The following is a 20,376-nucleotide window of genomic DNA, read 5'->3' on the forward strand; positions in this document are numbered from 1 at the left end:
ATATAAATAAAGTTCAGATTCCTTGTTGTCCACTATACTTGGCTTCCATGGAATGCATGTGTTATAGCTTCAACTGTTTTTCACTACAAAACCCACTTTTGAGCAAATAAAAAAGAAGAGAAATAGTCAACACAGAAATTAATGCAGAAATAGAATCCAGTATTGTTATTGCAAACTGAAAAGACCTCAGGAAGCCCTGAAGAACGCAATTAGTGTCCAAGTGTTTTAACATCCTGTTCCTCATTAATGTCATTCAAACAGCATACATGAGAAAATATCAAAGTCAGCACAGTATAGCTCTCAGTTTTATACCAAACTGAAATCCAGTTGAAAAAATAACTGCCAGAACATTTATTAGATCAAATACAGTATACCACTGTAGACAGTAACAGAATAACATTTGTACTATCACTGCAGGTTTTTTTAAAGGAGTCACTCATAATAACCAGCAACTATCAAAGCCACTGCAACATAGTTCTCAGTTTCATGTTCAACTGAAACCCAGTTGTCCCTTGAGGTATCCCAGACCCATCTGCTGGAAATCTGTAGGAGAGAAAAGAACGAAGTATTGAACAAGTTGCTCAACCAGACTAACATAATCACAGCTTTACAATTATTATGAACTACCTTGACAGTATAAGGGCACAATCCTAATTAGTAATTAGGATGTGGGATCTGCACCGCCCACAGGGATGGGAGAAGGGGGAAGGCATTCTGGAGGGGAGGGCGGGGGAGGTTGGGGGGAAGGCAGGTCAGGGGGAGGAACTGGGATGGGACTGGTGAAGCCCCTGCTCTATCCTCTATGTCAGCCTGTACAGGCGGACATGGACATTCCCAAGTCTATGCTAGCAAAACAGCGGGTGCAGACTTGAAAAGCGCCATTGTGGGGCTTGGGCTTTCCCTGAGGAAAGGGGACAAATGTTCCTTTCTCCCAAGGAGACCTCCGGCTGCCCCGGTGGTGCTGCTGGATGTAGCAGTAGCCATCTTGGCGCCACTGCACCCAGTGGAGCCCCCAGGGATAGAATTGGGCTGCTCCACAGTTATTTTATCTGATCCAAACACACATGTGAATGTTTTTACTTGTATGGACAGTTATTCACCATAATGGACCCCTGATTTAGCTATAAGGAGTGACCACAATTTTAGTTTGCATTCCTGATGCGACTCTTTAGTTATTAGCCAGGACAGCTCAATAGAATCTCTATGTACACCTCTGAATACAGGTTCTGGAAACAAACAACAGGGTGTGGACTGGGCATTCATGGCTTGTGAGCTCCCAGAGACGCACTACAAGCTGCTGTTGGACACAAAATACTGGGCTTTGGTCTGATACATGAAACATGTTCTTATATTCTGATGGTCTGGTAAGCCATCATTTGGTAAGCCCTGTTGTACACAACTGCAATGGAGAAAAAGGCCTAAGAAAGTCATTATTCTTCTAACAGAGTAAGCAAACTCATCTACTTACATGTACTGACTGACCAGTCTTTTCCACAATAAATATTTGGACTATATACTTGTAACGATCAAAGCCATGATCCTTCACAGCTGCTAATATATTCTCTGAGAGGTTTGTGCACATGGTGGCACCAGTGAAACCAGTATATTTGTAATCTTGAAGCTTACTCTGTTAAGAATTAAAAATACAGCTGCCAATATTAATCTAAAGACATCAGTGTATAAGTTATACTTATTGTAATATTTTAAATTTTTGTTTTATTATTATAACCCCACTGTTAAAAGATTATATCGCTGCAAAATATTTTAGAACATTATTTTTCATGCCTCTCAGTAAGAGTGTCTCCCAGTTTAGGGCTTGGTTGATCAGAAAACAGGTATATTTTGCATCATCAATCTTGGGCTGCAATCCTAACCACACTTTCCTGAGAGTAAGCCCCACTGAACAAAATAGGACTTATTTCTGAGTAGACCTGGTTAGGATTGTGCCCTTGAATATTTTTTGCTTAGTTCTATCGACTTGAAGCAAAGACTTTGGGTTAGGAGCAGTGCACGTTACCAAAGTTTATCTTTTGGGGATAAATTCCATTGCAATAAAAATGCTCAGCAAGTATGGTTTTGTAGAATGTTAGGGCTTAGCTATGCAGTAAGCGTATATTGGTTTCATGCAGCTTTAACAGTCATGATGTTCTCCAAACAATACTGGATATTATAGTTTGCGGAAGGTGTTGAGAATCCTGAAACCTCTAGCTCATCTTCAATTCCTAATGTTCTCTGGAACATTGTTCTCTGGAAAAAGGCAATGATTGTTAACCCAATTTGAGGCTGAAATCCTAGGTAAACTCACTTGGGAATAAGCACCATTGCACACAATGGATCTTATTTTGAGTAAACACAAGCACAGACTGCATACTTGTAGTGTAATTGTTTTCAAGGTTGTGTCATGTAAATATTTATGAGGATGGTAGATTGATCTAAGTCAAAGCAATTTAAATTGTGATATCAATCACAATTGGTACGTCAATATGGTGCAGAATGACAAATGGCAGTTGTTGACCAGTAAATAGAGTTTTCTAATAAATAGGTTTAAAAAAAAATAATATACTGTAGTAATCAACCATCAATCATAGACCAGAGATCATATAAACAGAGAAAGTGTTGTGGTACTGGGCAGTTTCCCTTACTGATCTATATCACAAAGTTTAAAATATGCACATATTTTGATGACAAAATTTTGTCACTTGATTTTTGAATGACGTCATATGTTATCCTACCTTTAAAATCTCTTCAGCTTTCTTCCTTACTAAGTGAGCCATAAATTTTTTATAAGGTTCCATTCTGTACGTGTTGGCAAATCTCGGTCTTGCAAAACTAGTTTTGAATACCAAGAGCTCAGCTTTTGTAAAATCAGAGACAGACTCATCCTCTCCCGTCTCCGCGCCTTGACTGTCATGGCTTGATGCTCTGCGTTTATCCCTTACAAGCTGTGAAGGCTGGAAAACCGCTGATAATATTAGGAAATATTTATCATACTTCACAGTTAAAAATAACAATTCACATTATGAATGCAAGTTAATCATCCTCCTCCTCCTCCTCATTATAAATTTACATGGATAATCTAAAGCAGGGGTGATGCTTTACATGGATGATCTAAAGCGAGAGGTCAAACAGTCACCCTCATGCTGAGAGCAGTTGTGTCAGGCCAGTGTGGGCTCCAACAAATCTCCAGAGGGCCAGAGGCTCATTGGACACTGGGGGCTCCATGAGGGCCGCATTGAGAGTCCTGGAGGGCCGCAGGTGGCCCCAGGGCCGGGGTTTGGGCACCCCTGATCTAAAGCTATATGGAAAATCACCATCTGAATAGAATCACTGTTAAACACTGTCTGAATATATATGGAGCTTGGATTAGACAAATGCACAGCCCTAAATATCAACAGGGAAAAGTGGCGAGAACTGAAGTATTGAAATGCCATACTGAAACAACTTCAAGTGTTTGGAAGAAGAAGATCACTACAAATATTTAGACATTCTTCAGGTGGAAAGCATTAAACATGCAGATTTTAAAAGGAAGATTAGTAATGAATATATTAGAAGGATGAAGAAGATCCTAAAATCCAAACTCAATGCAGGAAACACCATCAAAGCAATAAACACATGGGCAATTCAATTCATAAGATACACAGCTGGAATAGTAGGCTGGAACCAGGATGAGTAAGAAGTGTTAGACAGGAAGGTCAGGAAGGTAATGACAATTACAGCCCAGTGCCTGAGCTGCTAGGCACACAGGATTGCCGCGGTGCCAAAAATGGCTGCTGTAATATTCTGCGCACAGCCAGGCAGCCTGTAGCAGCTCCTCTGGAGAGGGGACTTTTGTCCCCTTCCCTGGGTAAGGGAAATAGCCCCACAATTGGGCTACTTAATTCTACAGTGGCTTTACAGCACATTTACAACACCTAGTGCGGGTGCTGGGCTCCAGTGCCGGCACTTATGGTCCATAGTATTGGGCCCTTAGTCCACTATTTTAATGGGCCTGCCTCTCTCTACAAAGGATCAGCTTCAGAAAGCAATACTCTAGGATTGCAGCCTAACCATGAAGGAAGGTTGCATCATTCTGCATGTTTTGTTCAGAGTAAGTCTCATTGAATCTAGTGGGATGTTGAACCCAGTATGTGGCGCCCCGCTGTAAAAAGGCAAATTCCACATTAGAAAAGAGACTGAAAATAAACTGCTATTATAATGCTCTTATATAAATCTACGGTGTGGCCACACTTGGAATACTATGTTTAGTTCTAGTAATCACATCTCCAAATGGTTATAGAGCTGGAACAGAACAGGACAGAAGAGGACAACCAAAATGTTCAGGAGACCACAGCACCTTCCTTTTTTTCATATTGAAAAAAGGCAACTAATGGAAGCAGGTTGCTGGGTGCCTGGGGCAGACACTGGGTTCCTCATCCGCTCCCTGATAGCACATTGGGGTACTATCACTGCCATGAATATTGAGACGTTAGTGATGATCAACCAACCAAGTTGATCTTGTGATAAATGTGGACCCTTGGACTAGTGACCAACTAGGCTAACCTCCTGATGCCACCCTTGAAGGGAGAGTGTGATTGAGGCTTTATTTATAATTTTATTTATAATTATACTTTATTACATAGTGTGGGCAGAGTGGATAGAAATAAGTTTTTCTCCTTCTGTTACAGCACAGCCCTATGCATGTCTACTCAGAAGGAAGTCTCACTGAGTTCAGTGGGATGTGCTTCTAGGTAAATGCATAGAATTGCAGCCTTACAACACTAGAACTAGCAATCATCCAATGAAATTGATTGGCAGGTTGGCCACTTTTAAGGTTGGCCATATAGGTCCTGGTCGTGGCTTCTCTGCTCTTATAAGTGTGTTTGGCAATAATCAGAAGCAGAGACTTTTAGATGATTGTCTGGTGTTTCTGGAACACCTTGCCCAGGGAGGTTAGGCTGCCCCCATCCTTTCCTGTCTTCAGGTGATGCCTTTTTTTTTAAAATCCAATACTCACTCCTGGGAGTCAGCCCCATTGACTCAAATTTAATTCTGCATAGACATGCATAGGATTGCACTGAATGTGAGCTACATGTAGGCTTCCTTGTGGTTCAGTCAGGATATAATAGCAAGTGGGCTTCCTAAAGAAATAAAGCCTGAGTAAATAAAGGTAAATAAAGTAAATTACAATATACTTTGTGTGTGTGTGGCCGCGTGCACACACACACAATATGGTTGATTTTATTATTGACAGCATCGCAACACAAGCAAAATGCAAAAAGGTGACATGTTTTATCAATTTCTCTCAAAGAAAAAGCTTTTTCTAGGTATGTTCAATTTCTTTTGGAATAAACACATGTACACAAGATGTACACAATGTGCATCTCTCTCCTTTCACTTGAGGGATTTTCTCTCTCTCCTTTCACTTGAGCTAGTTAAACGCCCCATTCTGTGTGTGTGTGTGTTTTATTCTGTGTGTCTTATTGTGTGTGTGTGTTTTAATTTGTGTGTGTTTTACTCTTTGTGTGTGTGTGTTTTACTTTGTGTATGTTCTACTGTGTGTTTTACTTTGTGTGTTTTACTGTGTGTGTGTTACTTTGTATGTGTGTTCTACTGTGTTTTACTTTGTGTTTTACTGTGTGTGTGACTTAGTGTATGTTCTACTGTGTTTTACTTTGTGTTTTACTCTGTGTGTCTGTTTTAGTGTGTTACTTTGTGCATATATTCTACTGTGTGTGTTTTACTTTGTGTTACTTTGTGCGTTTTACTCTATGTGTGTGTGTGTGTGTGTTTTACTGTGTGTTTTGCTTTGTAAAGAAGGAATTTGTAGTGATGCCTCTGATGGGTGCTGGATCTTAGTACCATTTTACGATGTCCTGACTTTGGCTGCGAACCCCATGCCCGTTTTCCTGGCAGGAAGTACCACTGAAGACTATGGGCTTACTTCTGAGTAGACCAGCATAGGCTTGTGCTCTCTGGAGCTGGACTATCTTATTCTGTCTGGGGAGGAGGGTTTGTGCAGAACGTGAACCGCCTGTCCTGAGGGGGAGTAAAACGAGCGCGTTTCAACAGACCACAGCTGACTCGCGCAGGCAGAGCCCAGCCCAGGCGCATGCGCGCACTCTCCCACTAGGCGCTGCCACCGCCTACCCGGCCAAGCCCCTCCTTCTCGTGAGAAATTAATTTTTTAACGCCCCCCGTCGCGTGATGGGAGGGGGCCGCGGCCAGCTTCTTGAAGCGCCTGTCCATGCTGGAGCCTGACTGGGCGGCGGGAGCAGCCACACCCACAACCGCCGTCCGCCAGCAGTCAGCCGCGCGACTGGAACGATCGGGGCTGCTTCGCGGGGGGTGTCGCTGCGCGCGCCATGAGCGGGGGGAGTGGAGCGCGCCTGGAGGGGCTGGAGGTAAACGCCCCTGTGGGGGAGGGGCGGACGCGGGTCTCGCAACGCCTGCCCGCTTGGCTTTTGGGCCTCACGCGCCTGCGCGTCCTTGCAGGTGAACGGAGCGCTGCTCTTGCTGCAGAGCAGCAACGCTGAGAACTAGTTCTGCTCGGCTGCAGGTGCTTCCCAAGCTTCGGAGCAGCGCAACCCACTTTTTAAAATGGCACTCTGTTGTGACCCACCAGACCCCACCCCCCAAAAAAACCAGTTGGTGCCTTCAAATGGGATCTCTGCCATGCCAGTCACTAGAGAGAATTTTGACCCACCAGAAATCAGCTCATGACCCACCGGTGGGTCCCAGCCCACAGTTTGGCAACCACTGCTGTAGTGTTTTTAAACATACTTTAACCACCTTGATTCTTATTCAGAAGTCTGGCTGCAGTCTTCTGGACTGGGGTGACCAGATGTCCTCTTTTCTAGGACATGTCCTCTTTTTCAGCCTCATGTCCTGAAAAAAATTTAATGTCCTCCTTTTCCTTGTGAGCAGGCCCCTGCAGGGGCGTCTACCTCTGTCAGTTGTACATAGTCTTCTCGTACTTAATAAATTATATGCAATATAGATTTAAATTTAATAAGTAATGCAGTGTTTAACCACATAAAATCAATATACAACAGTTATTAGCTTTTATTTTGTCATATCCTACATTTTTGTTGGTTGTCCTACATTTTTGGATGCCTTGTCCTCTTTTGTGGTTATGACATCTGGTCACCCTGGGCCAAATCCTATCCAGCTTTCCAGCACTGGTGCAACCACAATGCAGCTCTGAGATAACAGAGCAAACATTCCCTTACATTGAGGAGGCCTCTGTGACTGCCTGCCCACCACAGGAAGCAGTGCATGCCCCATTGGCACTACTGCACTGGCACTGGAAAGTTGGATAGGATTGGGCCCCCTGTCTGTACAGTTTTAATTCTGTATTCCTTGAATTGCCCGTAGTCTTCCCCCCCCCCTTTTTTACTGCCTGTACTCCAAGAAGCTCAGGGAGGTGTTTTCTTCTCTTTTTTTTCACAGTAACTCTGTGAGTTCGGTAAGGCTGAGAGACAGTAACCAGCCCAAGGTCACCCAGGAAGCTTCATGGTTGAGTGGGGATTTGGACCATTTAAGTTCAACAGCCAAACCACTGCACCATCCTGGCTCTATTCTGTATAGTGTAATCCAGCCACTATTAAGCAGTATTAAGTCCCACTGTTATTTACAGAGGATCATTAAGTATGTCCCTTTAACTCCTCAACAGAATTTTGGCTGGCTTGTTTCTGTAAAAGAAAAAAGGTTGATGTTTGTGAAACATCATAGGTGGTGTGGATGGAGCTATACATGTGTTACGTTTTAATGCAGTGAGCTTTCTGCAAAATGCAGCTAACCAGATATTCTTTGGTGTGATCTATGATCATATCTTGCATTTGTTACTTTAGCTGCATTGGTTGCTAGTTTGTTTCTGAATGTAGTTCAAGGTGTTGGTGATTACTTTTAAAACTGTAAACACTTTAGGCCAAGATCCTGGAAGGACCACCTTCCCACCATATAAATTTACTTTTCTGTTGAGATCTAGGAGGAGGGCTCTTTCATGTGCCCTGCTACCTTTTGAAGTGTATAATTGGTGGTGACATGCAACAGGACTGTCTCAGTTATGGCTCCTACATTTTGGAATTCCTTACCCTCTAGTGTATATTTTTTTTCCTCCTTGCCAGTATTTCATCAGACCTGGCCTTTCATAAGTTTTTTGTTTTTAATATTTTGTGCTGGCTTGTTTTTATTATATCTGCCACCTTGTGTCCCTAAAGGAGAAAGGCACAACATAAATTTTTAGGACAATAAGTTCAAGTGCTTTTGCATGTGGAGTGAGTGATTATATGTGATTCATTTCATAAGTCAAAATTGAGGTTGGGCCCATCAAAATTGTAGAAAAAATGTGGTACAATATCAGACACGTGAATGTGGTTAATATCTCTTGGGATTCTATAGAAGTGAATGCTACAGCAAATACATTGTTTTTAAAGTACTTTGTTTTCTCCTCTAGTCTTTATTTTTTATTTCATTTCAGATGTTACTGACCAATCCAGTCGCTACTTGCCTTTCCCCAACAGTGCACTATATGGTTTGTGAACTTGGTTTTGAAAGAAAAACAAACCATGCTATTAATACCATTGTATCTGAAGGTGGTGAGATATATTGGAAAACAATCACGAAGCATGTGCAATATAAAGAGTCAGGTGCGTGTATATAAAAGTATATATATTGTTTTATTAAATCATGTCTTTAATGTGCATCTTTGTTGGCCCCTCACTTTTTGTCTAATTCAGTGGAATAAGTTTTTTTAATTAATTTTAAAATAGATGTCTTGAATAAATATTGCATATCAATCTTTTATATAGATGTTGGTTGTTTTAGGGAAACATGTTTTATCTGGAGAATAAAGTTTATGCATCATGGGGTATCCAACCTTCTGCTTGACTGAACACTATTTTAATTCTTGTTTTTAAGATCACGATGTGGATTATATAAAAAGTGTGAGATCTTTAGGACCTTTATGTGAGTCTGTTCACTTACATTTACAATCATTTGCCATGGATCAATTCCAAGATCTGTTTATGGTGTGGTTCTCTTGGACAAACTGCTCAGAGGTATGGAAATTATCTACAGTAGTTTGTTTGAATTGAAAGTGGAAAATGGTTTGCCCCAGTCTGCTCTTAGAATATAATAATAATAATAATAATGGTATTTCTATACCGCCTTACTTGGTCCTCGGATTTCTCCTTAGACTTTATTCAAGGCGGTTTACATAGGCAGGCAATTTAAATCCCCGTAGGGATTTTTACAATTTGAAAGAAGGTTTCTATCTTTCAAGAAACCACAACATTCAGATGTTTCTTTCTTGATCTGGTCGCACATTCTGGCCTCCATCCTCCTCAGAGCAGATGGAATAGCTCGGCTCAGCTTGTCAGCTGCTTCAAGGTCGCACGGTGCCGGTGGCCTCGAACTGGCGACCTTCAGATGTTATCTTCAGGCAAATGGAGGCTCAACCCTCTAGACCAGACCTCCTGGCCATTATTATTATTATGCATTATCCTGTCTGGTATTGTACAAAATAATGTAAACAAAAAGGACAGAGAGCATGATGCTCTAAATTTCAACAGTGGGAGTGACAAAAGAAAGAAGAGGAAAAGCTCACAAGGGATGGAATTTGCCTCCAACATGTTACCTGAGGGGGGGACGGACATGATTGAGACATACAAAATTATGTATGGAAAGGATAAAGTGGATAGGGAGATGCTCTTTACACTCTCACATAACACCAGAACCAGGGGACATCCACTAAAATTGAGTGTTGAGAGGTTTAGGACAGACAAAAGAAAATACTTCTTTACTCAGTGTGTGGTCGGTCTGTGGAACTCCTTGCCGCAGGATGTGGTGACGGCATCTGGCCTGGATACCTTTAAAAGGGGATTGGACAAGTTTCTGGAGGGAAAATCCATTATGGGTTACAAGCCATGATGCGTATGTGCAACCTCCTGATTTTAGAAATGGGCTATGTCAGAATGCCAGATGCAAGAGGGGGCACCAGGAATTGGGTCTCTTATTATCTGGTGTGCTCCCTGGGGCATTTGGTGGGCCGCAGTGAGATACAGGAAGCTGGACTAGATGGGCCTATGGCCTGATCCAGTGGGGCTGTTCTTATGTTCTTACCTCGTCAGCTTAATACAGTATGTTGATATTGTAGTTGTCCAGTGCAGGTGTCTTATCATAGGCTCTAGGTGGGCCACACTTGTGCATTTGGGGCAGGGCAAACAGATCTTAACCTCTACTCATAGCAAGTGGCATAGTACATTTCTTCACAGGAAGAGTGACCCATTGTAATGCATAGAAAGATTTTCTCTGTAGCTTCATAAGTATTCTTTGATTTTATTTTGCCACTTAATTATATTTGTAAGCTTATTTGACTGTTCTGTTCTCTTGCATGTGTACGCTGGAAAAAATAGCACACAACCTCTCATTTCCTTGTTTGCCAAACTGCAGGTATTTGTTGACATGTTTGATGCGCTAAAGAGTTCATGCACTACAGCAATCTCACTCTGCTTAATGAAGCTTACATCATGTTTGGAACGAGCCTTGGGTGATGTAAGTGCTAAAATCTGAGACTCTACCAAGCTTTAGTTTAAGAATTCCTTCTTGCACTCAAGAAACCAGTGTTTCATGACTTCATCTAATGATTGGATAGTTATAAGATGAACCTAACTACCAGCTAGTTTCTGTAACCTTCTGTTTTTTTCATTGCAGAGGCAATCTGCACTGTCTCCCAGAATGCGCTTCTCATGGTGGAACTTCTGCCACTTACTGCCTTGAGGTGGTGAAGCAGCTTGTGTCTGGCTAGTTGCGTAGGTGTAGAAAGTATGGAGTATTCTGAGCAGGCTTTTCCTTCCCCCTGCTTGCCATTCAACAACTGAGGCTGTGATTGCTACATAAAAAAGCAGGGCAGAGATGGCCAGCTTTAGATGCTTCCCCTCCCACCTTGGTCCACCCATTCTGTTTAGAGAGAAAGTAGACAAATGGAGAGTATCCTTAGTACAGACATGCCCCGGTATCCACGGGGGTTGCTTTCCAGCCCCCCCACCCCGCAGATACAGGGTAAAAATATATAAATAGCAGGGAGGGATCCATGAGCCCATTAACAATTACCTTTGTTTTATCGTAGAGTGCTTGCAGCTCTGGAGTTCTTATTTAACAATTTTGCTTCACTGAGGAACCAAATGTGCAAGCAACTAGCCTGTACACTATTGACAAACAGGAAACAGGAACTCCTGCTTCCTATTAATTAGCCTCTAACATGTAGGCTGAGTGCCTGCATGTTTGGTTCTTCAGTGAAGCAAGATTGTTAAACAAGAACAATGGTGCAGCAAGTGCTTTGGCTATACAGCAAAGGTGATCTAATGATTCTGAGGGGTGGGGTGCCTAGGATAATGGAATCTCTGGATGCAGGATCTGTGGATACGGGGCCCTGCCTATATCTAATCAGTTACATTATTATATCCTTAGTTTTAGAAGAGTAAAATAATATTGTTACATTGAAAGTCTCTTCCTTGTATGCTCCTGTACTTGGGGTTTACAGTTTTCATTGTTCAACTATTAGTTACTTCTAAAGCAGTGGTTCTCACACATCTCACACCGGGACCCGCTTTGTAGAATGAGAATCTGTCAGGACCCACCAGAAGTGATGTCATGACCAGAAGTGGCATCATCAAACAGGAAAATTTTTAGCAGACCTAGTCTGCAATCCTACCCACACTTACCCAGGAGTAAGTCCCATTTACTATCATTGTTAAAAGAATATACAAAGTAACTTGTTAAAAGTACAGGTCTGTAACACTTCCCCAAATGCAGTCACGTACCATGGCAACCTGGAGGGCTGGGGTCACACTCCGGGAGGGTCACATCCCCCTCTGTGGGGCCCAAAGTCCAAGTAAAACTTTGGGAATTGCTGGGTTATAGGAATAAGCTACTGCGAGTCTCAAATTCATGCAGACTTCTTCCTCCATGGTCCTTCACTCATATATGAGGAGGGTGAAATCTCTCACTTCTGTTTCAACTAAACTACAATTTCCCATTATGTATGAACTTGGGCAGCTGTAAACTAGCCCTTTTTTCTTCTAAAAGCATCAGTGAATATTGCTTTTGTGTTGCTTTGTAAATTTAATGGGACATAATTATTTTTTCTTGCATTCTAAAATTCATAGTAAAGGTTTACAGATTTTGAACCCTTATGTTTAGACTGGTATCTAGGAAAAATCGATTCTCTACTGGTTATGGAAAACGCCTTCATCAAAAATTCATTTTTGGTTGGTTTCATGTTAATGAAATACTAAGGCTGGTGATCTCTGGTTTGTAGATTTTTAAAATAATTCTGCTAGAGCAGTGGTTCCCAACCTGGTGGGTTGTGACCCACAAGGGAAACTGGAAGCAGGGCAATTCCCCTTAAGGGCTCTGCTCTGATGGTATTATTTTAAATTATTTTTTCAGAACCTTTTTTGGCATGTTACACACTTACATACACAAACAGCCAGTTCCCAGACGTGAAGTAATGATTCCCTGAATGTTAGAAGATACAACCCATTTCCCTAGTGCTATTGACTGAGCTATGATGTTTCAGGAGATGCTTTAGAAAAGCCCCCAAAGTCTCAGTTATAGTCAGATCCTCAGATGACAGCACATTCTTCAGTTGAATATTGTTCGAACAGCATGTCCACCAGTTCAGATAGGGGCTAAATATTTCTTACAGGCCACTATTATTGTAAGGAGTAAGCTTTTATTAATTATATAGCTTCCCTCACTTCTCCATAAAATGTCTGAGGCAGGTCACAGAAATCTGAAACATCAAATGCATTGCGTTAAAATAGAAAGACCCAACAGCAGCAAAAGACTTGTAAGACCAGGTAAAATGTTAGCAAGTTTTAAAATAGTGAATTAAAAGTCCGGGTGAATAAAAATGTATTTTTCTGGCATCAATAGGCAATAAAAGACTAGGTGTTCAGAAATAGGAGGGGAAGACATTTAATAAGTAAATTAATTTTGTTGCAAGTTTTGAAACAAAATAAGATGACCCTGTTTTGATTTATAGGTGTTCTTATTGATTGGGAAAGATTGTCCTTTTCTTCTAAGAGACTTGCTTACATCACAAGAACTTGGTACAATCTTTGGGCAATCAGTGGTGAGTGTCAATTTCTTGAAATCCATGTGCCTTCTAAACAAACATCTGTTTTCATTCACTGACTGAATTACAGGGATATCAATATGTCCAAGGCTTAAAACAGGGGTCTCCAAACCGCGGCCTGTGGTGCATCTGATAATCTCAATGTCTGGGCACAGAATGGTGGTGCCAGAGACTTACTGTTCCAGCATGAAGCGACCTGTTTTTGCACTGTGACTTTGCAGAGCTTCACACTGGGTTGCTACTTCTGGTGCCGATCACCCCAGGAGGCTCTGTGTCCCAATTTCCCGGCACAAGCAGCTGCCTGGTGCAAAACTCTGCAAAGTCATGGTGCAAAAACTACTTGCTTTGTGCTGGAATGGTAAGACTTGGACACGGCTGCTCATGGACACAATCATTGGGCGCACCGAATCTGACCTGGAGGCTGGAGTTTGGAGGAGCCTGGCTTAAACCATCATTGTGTATGCAGAGGTGTCCTTGCATGTGGCTGCAATTCTACATACTTACCTGAGAGTAAGCCCCACTGTATCCATTGTATACATTTCTGAATAAGCATGTATAGGATCGCACTAGGTTTGGTAGCCAAACAAGGCCTCATTCCTTGCTCCTCAGAGACAAAGAGAGTCCTTTGGTACTCCCTTCCAATAAAGGAGTTATACAGTGGAGATACTATGGCCTTGTGGGGGAGAGACAAAACTTCTGCTCCAACCCCTGGCACTGAGGCTATGTCAAAGTTTAAATAAATGCTCCTGAAGCAGTCATTCTCCTTTCTCTGCATTAGATGGATGTCCTGAAAGTGTTTATTGGATCTCCAGATGGTCTAAATCTTCGTAACATTTTGTGGCATGGATTTGCATCTCCTCAAGAAATTCCTGTAAAGTAAGGTTGCAAGTTAAATGAATTTAGCTACATTTTGATAGACAGAAGTTGCATTTTAATGACAGAAGTTTACCTCTCATGTTTAAAAATCTTCGTTCTAAGTTTGCCTGAAACATTGAGAAATTTTTGAAGACATGTCTATGTACTTTTGTACCAGTATTTCTAATTTTATTATTTATATTATATTTTTTTTTAGGTATTCTTCTATGCTGCTTTTTTTAACAGTAGGCTTAGGACAACTCCTAAAGAATTACCTTCTGCAAACTCAGTCTACTTTAGTCCATCGATCTTGTGTGTCTTTCACTAACCTGCAAGAGCTTCATGTTTTTCCAGGTAAATATAGTTTACAATCTGTGGCAGATTAATGTTGCTTATAGCGCTTCTTGAAAATTTTTTTAAAGATCGGAACTTTAATTTTTAAAAATGTATACGCAAATTGGGAATATATAGCTGTTTTAGGCACACCCAGGAAAGAGTACTGTGAATCTGATGCAGCTATCCAAATTTAATAACTTTTGGAAATATTTGGCAATTATGTCAAAGTGGCCTGATTTTTTAAAGATCCAGTTAGCATTCAAATTTCTCCACTCTGAGACCATTTCACACATTGTATAAACACAAGCTTGCCACTAGTATACGTTTAATGGGGAGACAATCGCAATCCACATATTACATTTTTTTGCAGTATGTGTTTGGTATGCTTTCCATGTTTATGGTGTACCAGTAAAACATCCTAGGCATACATCTAATAATAATGTGGCCATTTGTTTTCTTCTGATGGTGTTATCCAAAAAAGTGTGAGAAGGAGACCTTCATGCTCAGGGGACCTCTTGCAACCTTTTCTGAAAAATGTCTTGCTCCACACTGTGGTGAACTTGCTGTTCAACAGAAATAAATTCATTTACGGCGCAATCCTAACCCATTATGTCAGTACTTTCCAGCACTGACATAAGGGCAATGCAACTCTGAGGTAAGGGAACAAGCATTCGCTTACTTTGAGGAGGCCTCTGCGAGTGACACCCAACTGCAGGTTGCAGCACATGCCCCATTAGCACCACTATGCCAGTGCTGGAAAGCACTGACATAAGGGGTTAGGATTGCACCCTTAGTTTATAAATCCAATATCCCTAATTAGTACACAGGGTAACTATATATTTGAACATAAGAACAGCCCCACTGGATCAGGCCATAGGCCCATCTAGTCCAGCTTCCTGTATCTCACTGCGGCCCACCAAATGCCCCAGGGAGCACACCAGATAACAAGAGACCTCATTCTGGCACCCTCCCTTGCATCTGGCATTCTGACATAGCCTATTTCTAAAATCAGGAAGTTGTACATGCACATCATGGCTTGTACCCCGTAATGGATTTTTCCTCCAGAAACTTGTCCAATCCCCTTCTAAAGGCGTCCAGGCCAGACGCCATCACCACATCCTGTGGCAAGGAGTTCCACAGACCAACTACACACTGAGTAAAGAAATATTTTCTTTTGTCTGTCCTAACCCGCCCAACACTCAGCTCCAGCGGATGTCCCCTAGTTCTGGTGTTATGTGAGAGTATAAAGAGCATCTCTCTATCCACTCTGTGCATCCCCTGCATAATTTTGTATGTCTCAATCATGTCCCCCCTCAGGCTCCTCTTTTCTAGGCTGAAGAGGCCCAAATGCCATAGCTTTTTCTCATAAGGAAGGTGCCCCAGCCCCGTAATCATCATAGTTGCTCTCTTTTGCACCTTTTCCATTTCCACTATGTCTTTTTTGAGATGCTGCGCCCAGAACTGGACACAATACTCCTGGTGTGGCCTTCCCATCGATTTGTACAATGGCATTATAATATTAGCCGTTTTGTTCTCAATACCTTTCCTAATGATCCCAAGCATAGAATTGGCCTTCTTTACTGCCGCCGCACATTGGGTCGACACTTTCATCAACCTGTCCACCACCACCCCAAGATCTCTCTCCTGATCTGTCACAGACAGCTCAGAACCCATCAGCCTATATGTGAAGTTTTGATTTTTTGCCCCAATGTGCATGACTTTACACTTACTGACATTGAAGCGCATCTGCCATTTTGCTGCCCATTCTGCCAGTCTGGAGAGATCCTTCTGGAGCTCCTCACAATCACTTCTGGTCTTCACCACTCAGAAAAGTTTGGTGTTGTCTGCAAACTTAGCCACCTCACTGCTCAACCCTTTCTCCAGGTCATTTATGAAGAGGTTGAAAAGCACCAGTCCCAGGACAGATCCTTGGGGCACACCGCTTTTCACTTCTCTCCATTGTGAAAATTGCCCATTGACACCCAATCTCTGTTTCCTGGCCTTCAACCAGTTCTCAGTCCATGAGAGGACCTGTCCTCTAATTCCCTGACTGTGGAGTTTTTTCAGTAGCCATTGGTGAGGGACCGTGTCAAACGCCTTCTGAAAGTCCAGATATATAATGTCCACGGGTTCTCCCGCATCCCCATGCCTGTTGACCTTTTCAAAGAATTCTATAAGGTTAGTGAGGCAAGACTTACCCTTACAGAAGCCATGTTGATTCTTCCTCAGCAAGGCCTGTTCATCTATGTGTTTTGAGATCCTATCTTTGATGAGGCATTCCACCATCTTACCCGGAATAGATGTTAGGCCGAACGGCCTATAGTTTCCCGGGTCCCCCCTCCTTCCTTTTTTAAAAATCAGTGTGACATTTGCTATCCTCCAATCCTCTGGCGCCGTGGCTGTTTTTAGTGACAAGTTGCATATCTTAGTCAAGAGATCAGCAACTTCATTCTTCAATTCCTTAATAACTCTTGGGTGGATGCCATCAGGGCCCGGTGACTTATTGATCTTTAATTTATCAATGAGGTCTGAAACATCTTTTCTTTTAACCTCTATCTGATTTAATTCATCGGTCAGGAGGGGCCGTTCGGGCAGCGGTATCTGTCCGAGGTCTTCTGCCGTGAAGACAGATGCAAAGAACTCATTTAATTTCTCTGCCATCTCTAAGTCTCCTTTTATCTCCCCTTTCCCTCCTTCACCATCCAGAGGGGCAACCACTCCTCTGGCGGTTTTCCTGCTTCTAACATATTTGAAGAAGCTTTTATTATTCCCCTTAATGTTGCTGGCCATGCGTTCCTCATAGTCTCGCTTGGCCTCCCATATCACCTCCTTACATTTCTTTTGCCACAGTTTATGTTCCTTTTTATTCTCTTCATTAGGGCAAGACTTCCATTTACGGAAGGAAGCTTCCTTGCCCTTTACAGCCTCTCTAAATTGGCTGGTTAGCCATGCGGGCACCCTCCTGGATTTAGTGGAACCCTTCTGCAGGGCTGTGTTCTTGCACCAACCTTGTTTGGGATTTTCTTCGCTGTCCTGCTGAAGCAGGCCTTTGGAACTGCAACAGAAGGCATCTATCTCCGGACCAGATCAGACGGAAAGCTCTTCAACCTCTCCAGACTGAGAGCAAAATCCAAAGTCCAGCTGAAATGTCTGCGTGACTTCCTCTTTGCCGACGATGCAGCTGTCACTACCCACTCTGCCAAAGATCTCCAGCAGCTCATGGATCGTTTTAGCAAGGCCTGCCAAGATTTTGGACTGACAATCAGCCTGAAGAAAACACAGGTCATGGTTCAGGATGTGGACTCACCTCCCTGCATTACAATCTCTGAGCATGAACTGGAGGTTGTCCATGACTTTGTGTACCTTGGCTCAACGATCTCCGACACTCATTCTCTCGATACCGAGCTAAACAAGCGCATCGGTAAAGCAGCTACCACGTTTTCCAGACTCACAAAGAGAGTCTGGTCCAACAAGAAGCTGACGGAACATACCAAGATCCAGGTCTACAGAGCTTGCGTCCTGAGTACACTTCTGTACTGCAGCGAGTCATGGACTCTTCGCTCACAACAGGAGAGGAAACTGAGCGCTTTCCACATGCGCTGCTTCCGATGCATCCTCAGCATCACCTGGCAGGACAAAGTTCCAAACAACACAGTCCTGGAACGTGCTGGAATCCCTAGCATGTATTCACTGCTGAAACAGAGACGCCTGCGTTGGCTTGGTCATGTCGTGAGAATGGATGATGGCCGGATCCCAAAGGATCTCCTCTATGGAGAACTCGTGCAAGGAAAGCGCCCTGCAGGTAGACCACAGCTGCGATACAAGGACATCTGCAAGAGGGATCTGAAGGCCTTAGGGATGGACCTCAACAAGTGGGAAACCCTGGCCTCTGAGCGGCCCGCTTGGAGGCAGGCTGTGCAGCATGGCCTTTCCCAGTTTGAAGAGACACTTTGCCAACAGTCTGAGGCTAAGAGGCAAAGAAGGAAGGCCCATAGCCAGGGAGACAGACCAGGGACAGACTGCACTTGCTCCCGGTGTGGAAGGGATTGTCACTCCCGGATTGGCCTTTTCAGCCACACTAGACGCTGTGCCAGAACCACCTTTCAGAGCGCGATACCATAGTCTTTCGAGACTGAAGGTTGCCAATACATCTTTCTTTTTGGTATACACCTCTGCAGGGCCTCTATTACTGTTGTTTTAAGCAGCCTCCATGCACTCTGGAGAGAATGGACTCTTTTTACCTTCCCTTTCAACCTCCTTTTAACCAGCCTCTTCATTTGAGGGAAGTCCGCCCGTCGGAAGTCAAGGGTTTTTGTGAGAGATTTGCCCAGTATTCTTCCGCCGATGTGCACGTCAAAACAGATCGCAGCACGATCACTGTTCCCCAACGGCTCCGTAATATTGACATCTCTAACCAGGTCCTGTGTACCACACAATATTAAATCCAGAGTCACCTGTCCTCCGGTGGGCTCTATGACTAGCTGCTCTAAGGCACAGTCATTTAGCACGTCAAGGAATCCGGTCTCATTTTCGTGACCAGAACACAAATTGACCCAGTCAATATGAGGATAATTGAAGTCCCCCATTATTACAACCCTGTCCCTCCTTGTCACCTCCCTGATCTGTTTCCTCATTTCAAGGTCCCCTTCCAATTTCTGGTCTGGAGGACGATAGTATGCCCCCAGTATTACATCGCCCCACAGGCCTGGTAATTTAACCCACAGAGATTCTACGGTGGAGTTGGACCCGCCTTCAATCTCTACTTTGCTGGATTCTATCCCTTCCTTAACATAAATGGCCACCCCACCTCCAACACACCCCTGCCTGTCCCTCCTGTAGAGTTTATAGCCCGGGATTGTGGTATCCCACTGATTCTCCACATTCCACTAGGTTTCCATTATGCCCACTATGTCAATGTTTTCCTTTGTCACCAGACATTCCAGTTCTCCCATCTTTGCTCGGAGACTTCGGGCATTTGCATAAAAGCATTTGTACATGGAATGCCCCAGGACGGGCTGCTTATTTGCTCCTTTGTCCCCGCATCCTCTCACTGTGCCAAACCGTCTATCACATCCCATCACGCTACCATTCCCAATTTCTTCTGCTACTCTGCCTTTGTCTTGTTGTTCTCTAACCTCCCCATCCTCATCCCATAGAGATGAGGAGTTCCGAACTGAATGCCCCTCGGCTCATGTTGGCCTTCCCCCAGGGATCAGTTTAAAAGCTGCTCTGCCATCTTTTTAATGTTATGTGCCAGCAGTCTGGTTCCATTCTGGTTCAAGTGAAGCCCGTCCCTCTTTGGTCAGGGCATGGACTCTTTGCTGAAGTCTTTTTGCAAATTTAGTTGGGAGAAAGTCCTACCGGACTCAGTAGGACTGAGTTTTGAGTATGAGTAGATTACAGTTCCTAAATTTCATATAGGATTTTTTTTCTATTTCTAGATTCCTTAGGACAATAATAGTGAAATGTAATATTTCTTATCTTGGCATGAAATTCTAGCATTTCCCACTTCCTCCCAAAACATGTGCTTTGAGTAATTCTTCTTCCACCAAATACACAGCTGTTTTCAGCACATCCAGGAAAGATTACTGTGAACCTGATGCACCTGTCCAAATTTAATAAGTTTTTGTAAATATTTGTGACGAAACTGTACATTCTAGTTGATACTCCTTTTTTCTGTTTTGTAGATCTGAATCATGAACTGGTTTCCTTGGCTGAAAACTTAGCAATCAATTCTAGTATTGTATTAAGAATCATGTTGCCTTTTTGGATTACTGCACTAACATCATTCAAACAAAATAGGTAAATACTGTAAAATGTTCTCCATGTCTATCAGCACATATATTAACTGTAAGCTTTGGGACCCAGGTCATCATCTGTTTACAAAGTTGACTTTGCTGGTTGCATTAGTAATGCATAGTTGTCATAGAATGTCACATTCAGATTTACCTGGCAATCAAATTTGATTGGTCCAGTGGAAAAATGTGTTGCTCAAAAAGAAGATACTTATCTAGCTGCTTATATAATAGGGTATTAACAGAAACGTATGGTATCTATTTTTCCAG

At 42.8% G+C, this 20,376-nt stretch overlaps 2 protein-coding genes across 2 annotated transcripts in view; one reads left to right on the forward strand and one right to left on the reverse strand.

Annotated features, from left to right (window-relative positions):
• Positions 1 to 432: 432 nt before the first annotated feature.
• Positions 433 to 6,225, reverse strand: DYNLT2 (dynein light chain Tctex-type 2). The gene is made up of 4 exons (XM_066623021.1): positions 6,127 to 6,225; positions 2,733 to 2,990; positions 1,469 to 1,627; positions 433 to 543 (listed from the first exon to the last, which is right to left on the reverse strand). The coding sequence occupies exons 1-4, from the start codon at positions 6,223 to 6,225 to the stop codon at positions 433 to 435; spliced, it is 627 nt and encodes a 208-aa protein (XP_066479118.1).
• The window catches only part of ERMARD (ER membrane associated RNA degradation), a 28,491-nt gene continuing 14,318 nt past the window's right edge, over positions 6,204 to 20,376 (forward strand). Inside the window, exons 1-8 of the mRNA XM_066616575.1 lie at positions 6,204 to 6,380; positions 8,459 to 8,627; positions 8,899 to 9,038; positions 10,432 to 10,533; positions 13,028 to 13,117; positions 13,899 to 13,996; positions 14,193 to 14,329; positions 19,999 to 20,113. Coding sequence (XP_066472672.1) covers positions 6,342 to 6,380; positions 8,459 to 8,627; positions 8,899 to 9,038; positions 10,432 to 10,533; positions 13,028 to 13,117; positions 13,899 to 13,996; positions 14,193 to 14,329; positions 19,999 to 20,113 — 890 coding nt within the window. The 5' untranslated portion in view covers positions 6,204 to 6,341. The remainder of the gene's footprint in view (positions 6,381 to 8,458; positions 8,628 to 8,898; positions 9,039 to 10,431; positions 10,534 to 13,027; positions 13,118 to 13,898; positions 13,997 to 14,192; positions 14,330 to 19,998; positions 20,114 to 20,376) is intronic.

The sequence above is a fragment of the Tiliqua scincoides genome, chromosome 1 (genome assembly GCF_035046505.1).
Source record: "Tiliqua scincoides isolate rTilSci1 chromosome 1, rTilSci1.hap2, whole genome shotgun sequence".
NCBI classification, from domain to species: Eukaryota; Metazoa; Chordata; class Lepidosauria; order Squamata; family Scincidae; genus Tiliqua; species Tiliqua scincoides.

Excerpts from the sequence above, each read along its gene's own strand:
- DYNLT2 (XM_066623021.1), bottom strand. The coding sequence starts at position 6,225 with ATGGACAGGCGCTTCAAGAAGCTGGCCGCGGCCCCCTCCCATCACGCG. Across the intron at positions 1,628-2,732 it reads AAGCTGAAGAGATTTTAAAG|AGTAAGCTTCAAGATTACAA; the intron begins GTAGGATAACAT and ends AATTCTTAACAG. Across the intron at positions 544-1,468 it reads AGACTGGTCAGTCAGTACAT|ATTTCCAGCAGATGGGTCTG; the intron begins GTAAGTAGATGA and ends TCTCTCCTACAG.